Raw genomic sequence first — 5,000 nt, 5'->3', positions numbered from 1 at the left:
AGGGAGGCTACCCCTCCCCATCCCCCCACACACTTATCCGCCGACCTTGGTGATCATTCACGCGCACAGGCAGGACATTCGAGGAGCGAGCTTCGTTCAATTCTCATTATGGTCAACTGAGACATCACCGGCAGGCCATACAAGCATGTTACACCGTTGTCGGCGTCACCTCCCCAATTCCGACAGCCGCCAACAGTCGTTAAACCCGCCCTTCCCGCACTAGCTTCCAAGCTTTTCGTAAAACGGCCACTTGGGAAGGCCACTTTCGTAAAACGGCCACTTTTTGTAAACGGCCCCATCGGAAGCCATACTCGGTGGAAGAACGGAGTCTGTCGGGGATGGAGTTCTGCGACAACATCGCGGTACGCCTCCGATGTGTGGGCTGACGCGCCGGCGGGTCCAGCTCAGGTCGATAATATGGGCTGCAGAGGAGCCGGGCTGGGAGGCAAGGCGGCAAAGGCTGTAGGTGCAGGGCTGCTCACGGGTACACACCAGCACTAGCCCCCAGGGACGTTAGTGATGGGCTACCTGGTTGCTTTTCAGCCATGCTAATGGCCTTGACAGCGCAGACGCGTCGTGATTTCGGGTGCTGAATCGTTTACTTGCGCAGTGGCAAAAGCACCAGGGGCTTCACGCACGCCCGGAATGAGCCTTCTAGTGACGAAGACATTAATGACAATCTGCTGGCATAGTTATGATTATAGTTCTGTTGACGTAGGTTCTTAAAAATAAGACACGGGCGTACATGGCCAATGCAGCTGATGCCCCCTTAAAACTCAGTCACTAACTAGCATGCGTTCAAAGAAGTGTTAACCCCTTTTGGTCCGGTTTGGTTTGACTTAGAAGTCTGTCGGCCGATACTAGTCCTTTCTAGGCTATGGAATAAAGGATCTGGGTAAATGCTTGCTGGTCAATAACGTGGTCATCGTGCGAGGCCTCCGTCACCGAGTCCTAATCCCGCCGCAGGGACCTTTCTTCGGGGTTGGATGGACGGCGTCGCTGGCGGAGAAGTCAGGGGCCTGCACATCTGCACAACGGCACCCCGCTGACGACCGCTATATGGACTTTTATATATCCCTTTCGCGAGGTAGGTGGGCAGGCACATACAATGGACGCCCGTTGGCGCATGTGCGTACCTCCGGAAAGCACCAATATATGTTCGCCAGCCGGGAGAGGACGAAGTCGGGTGTTTGCGGCTGGGTTACGTGCGGCCGGGTTGTGATTTTAAAAGTGCGTGCAGCATGCCCATGCGGAGTGTAATGCATTTGTGCATACCTCCTCACAACATTTCATAAACGGCGGATGCTGCGAAGCTGCAGTTTCGTAATCCAAAGATCAATGACACCTCTTGCAAGTCAGCTGATCAGTGCATTTAGATCGGGTTTCCGGCCTGATTTACGGCTGCGTCCATTTAACCCCTCGACCACGTGTCCTCAAGATTGATCACACTTTGGGCACACGACATTCAACTTTTATGTCGCTACTTAAAGCATTGTTAGTCGGACGACGTCATGTTTCGATTTCGATCCCTAAGCAATGAGTGTGTTGGTTCTGCTTCCTGGCCGCATCATGTCGTGGGCCAGCCGTATTTGGCGTTAAAGATGATGTTCCACATTTGAAGATTTTGTAGCAGACATCATATGTCATGAAATAGGCTCACTTATAGCTATTGGTATATATAATCGCAGTGCCTCTCTGTTTAGTAATTATGCTCCTCGATACGTCACTGTTTCATTCCGTCATCGCAACATGCACAACACAGATTGAGAGGCAATTAGTGGCCGTTATATCCGGAAATCGCGCTCACAAACGCCCGATATGGACAACCCGGCAATAATCGTTTTCTTTTTCTTGATCGCCGCCTGGCCAAGGGAATAGCAGGATTTGAATGAAGTTGTATGGCGTCATGGATGCCCGGGTGGTCTTGAAATAATCTCGGAAAAGTCTGCACACCTTCTCAGGCGTGTAACTAAGAAACCTGAGGAGTTTATATCTAAAGAAGGACAGGGCTGTTAAGTGCATCGAATGATCTTCAAGATGGCCATTTCCGTTCAGAACCCCCTACAATGTAGAACACTTCCTTCAATGCGACGTTCATTCAGGCGCCCTCCCTGGGGTACGTGCATATACTCCAGCAGACATCCGTGTGCTGCCGTTGTCCATGCGTCCTCTCTGGAGACGGAGCGCAGGGCCGCGATCACTAGATCCCAGCTTCGAAGAATATGTCCAATTACGCCACCCTTCACCCCTCCCCTCCCCACCACCTAGTCAGCAAGTCGAGGCGCGCGTGGCACCCGGCGCCAGAAACAATCCGAGTTCAAAGAGCCGCCAGCGAGCGCCAGACGCGAAGAGGTCACCGACGCCACCGCCGGGTCACCGGGGTCGACCAGAGCTGCGGCCAAGGTGCATTTGCGGAGCGGGAAAATTGCCGGCCTGCCCAGGCCTGCCAACTACGGCGATCGACGTTATTGGCATATTCTCGACGCCGCAAGCTGCCAGACGGCTTTAAACGTTGCGTGCACCACTAGTCGTGCCTCGATCTGACGCCAGTCTGTCCAGTTTGCTGAAACTTCAAGGAGCACGGTGTTCGGTGAGCTGTCCGGAGACCTCAGTATGGAACAAAAATGATTAATAAGCAGCTTTTACCTCTACCGATAGCGACGTTATTGCCTGTCGCGCGAAGCGTCCGCGCAGGTTGGGCGGAAATGAAGCGGCCTGACCTAGCCGCACCCGAGGCGAATACGTGTTGGAATGGAGGTGTGATGTACGACCACTAGATCCCGTTTGAGTCCATGTCCATTGCGTGTTGGAATGGAGGTGTGATGTACGACCACTAGATCCCGTTTTTCACGTTCTGAACAGCTGCACTGGAACGCTGGTGGCGTTAAGGCGCTGGAAGGGTGCGTGCGCACAAGGTAGGACTGTACAATATGCTCATAAGTCGGAGCGTGTGCGTGCAAAGCACGCCCTCCCCAAAACCACAAGGGAAGTGACTGTGCCTTAACTTTTCCTGTCCGTCCGGAGCGCGATTCTATTTGGTTAGGCTGTTCTGCGCAACTTGCTTAACCCATGTAGAAATCCTCAACTTTGCTTTTAAAACGCTTTTACCATAACTCGCTCAAGAGAAGTCATAAGATGAACAATACTATCTTAATAATAGTATCATATTCAAATATAATTTGTTTACTCGTTTAATTTCAGTCATCACCAACAAAGCTGCACTCCACTGACATGCGAAGTCGTTACAATAAAATACAATAAATACAAGGCAAACGGAAGAAGGAACAAAATTAAAGGATTACATATCTCAAAGCTGGGTGAGGATGCTTGTCATGAAAGATATTCGCGCTAGCTCTGCTAGCTAAAAGAGCGTTTCCAACGCATGACAGTCTGCAAAACAGACCACTCAGTACAGTCTGCACACAAGCGCCAGATACAGCGAGCAGAGTTCGGGTGCGGGTCGATCGAGGCGGCACAAGCAACGGGAAACAGCTCAGCAAGATCTGAGAGTCCAGTTTACCTCGGAAGATGTTTCTCAAAGAGGGTAAGTCGTGCTGCTAGGGGTGGGATTTGGTAATGAAACAGAAAGCTGACATAAGGAGAGCTGTGAGTCCGGAGCATGTGTGAGTAAGTAGACAACTCAGAAACTTGTGCTGCACCCGATCGACACGGAAATTCTGGATACCCAAACAATGCATAATCATAATAATATCATATAAAATATAATAATAATATCATATATTAAATAATGTAATATAAAATCAACATATAATATATGTAACAATAATACATAATAATATAAGAAATAATGATATAATATTCGGAATAATACTTTCTGCACCCAAACACCCAACATGCATTATTGTTCAAGTACCCACCACGTCCGCCAGGCATCTCCGATCCGAAACATGTGGCCCACAATCTGGGGTGTTCCTCGCTTGCCCCACAGTGTACACGTCGAAACTACAACCTCACATCCCATGAATCAATCCTCCCCCATGCATCTCCCAACGCTAGCCGAGGTGTTTACGGAAGGTCGCAACGGCCGGTCTAGCTAGATCACGTCACTGTCCATATTCTGTTATCACGGGACGCGCAACAAAGGCGGCGGAGACTGCGACGCTGTGACCAGACGAGGCGCTATCACTCACCGGCCGGGTGTGTTTTGACGGAGTCGCTGGGGTCGCTCCAGCCGCTCGGACCCTTGTCATTGGTCGCTTGGATCCGAAACCTGCAAACATGGACGCGCTAACGTCAGGAGCGTGGTGACATATGCGCGTCAATGACAAAGGAATCGGCGCAACACAGATGACAAGGACGTCACTGCTTGCTTCATTGCAAACATTTTATATTTATGAAAGCGGCCATGTTAAGAGCCAACAGAGGATAACTGAAAAGGTTCGGTCATGATCAAGGACGCCCCACCAAGACGGGGGGCGGGGGGGGGGGGCATAGGAGTTTTGGCCTCCCTGAGCCGCGAGATTTACAATAGATGCTGAACGATTTCGCAGAAAGTCGTTGCAAATTATCGAAGTTCAGAGAAGGCCTGAAATTTCCCTCGCCTTCCCTTTAAGGAGATTTCTAAGGAGCTTCATGCCTGGTCGTGATCTGCAGCTTTCCATTTCAAACAGCCAGCGGTAGCTTCTTACTTGCATAATCTATTATTTGCCGTCACACAAGCATGTGTGATTTATTCCACTTACTACTTTCCAGCATGTGCCCGCGTGCGTCCCCTGGGCAGCATGTACATACCGATGCTTTACCAAACAAAGTGGTCCTCACAAGATGCTTACACTTACAAGATACTTACAAGATACAAGATCGCATTCGTAGGCAGGCTCCTTGCTAGAATGATGACATCTCGCAGCACACGTTTCCGCTGAGAACCTGTTGCTTAATTTATGTGCAATCAATCAATTATCGTACGCGAGATGCGGATGCGTGGTACTCTGAAGAACTTCGATGGGACGCCTCCCGTACGTAGGCTATAAACAGGGAAG

At 50.3% G+C, this 5,000-nt stretch overlaps 1 protein-coding gene across 1 annotated transcript in view; it reads right to left on the bottom strand.

The window, feature by feature from the left end:
• The window catches only part of LOC119113579 (protein sidekick-like), a 20,506-nt gene that overhangs the window by 8,121 nt on the left and 7,385 nt on the right, over positions 1 to 5,000 (bottom strand). Inside the window, exon 6 of the mRNA XM_037237872.1 lies at positions 4,152 to 4,231. Within this exon, the coding sequence (XP_037093767.1) occupies positions 4,152 to 4,231 (80 nt within the window). The remainder of the gene's footprint in view (positions 1 to 4,151; positions 4,232 to 5,000) is intronic.

The sequence above is a fragment of the Pollicipes pollicipes genome, unplaced genomic scaffold (assembly GCF_011947565.3).
Source record: "Pollicipes pollicipes isolate AB1234 unplaced genomic scaffold, Ppol_2.1 Scaffold_7262;HRSCAF=8765_pilon_pilon_pilon, whole genome shotgun sequence".
Classification (NCBI taxonomy): domain Eukaryota; kingdom Metazoa; phylum Arthropoda; class Thecostraca; order Pollicipedomorpha; family Pollicipedidae; genus Pollicipes; species Pollicipes pollicipes.
The sequence above is the reverse complement of the archived record's forward strand: the minus strand, read 5'-3'. Positions and strand labels throughout refer to the sequence as shown.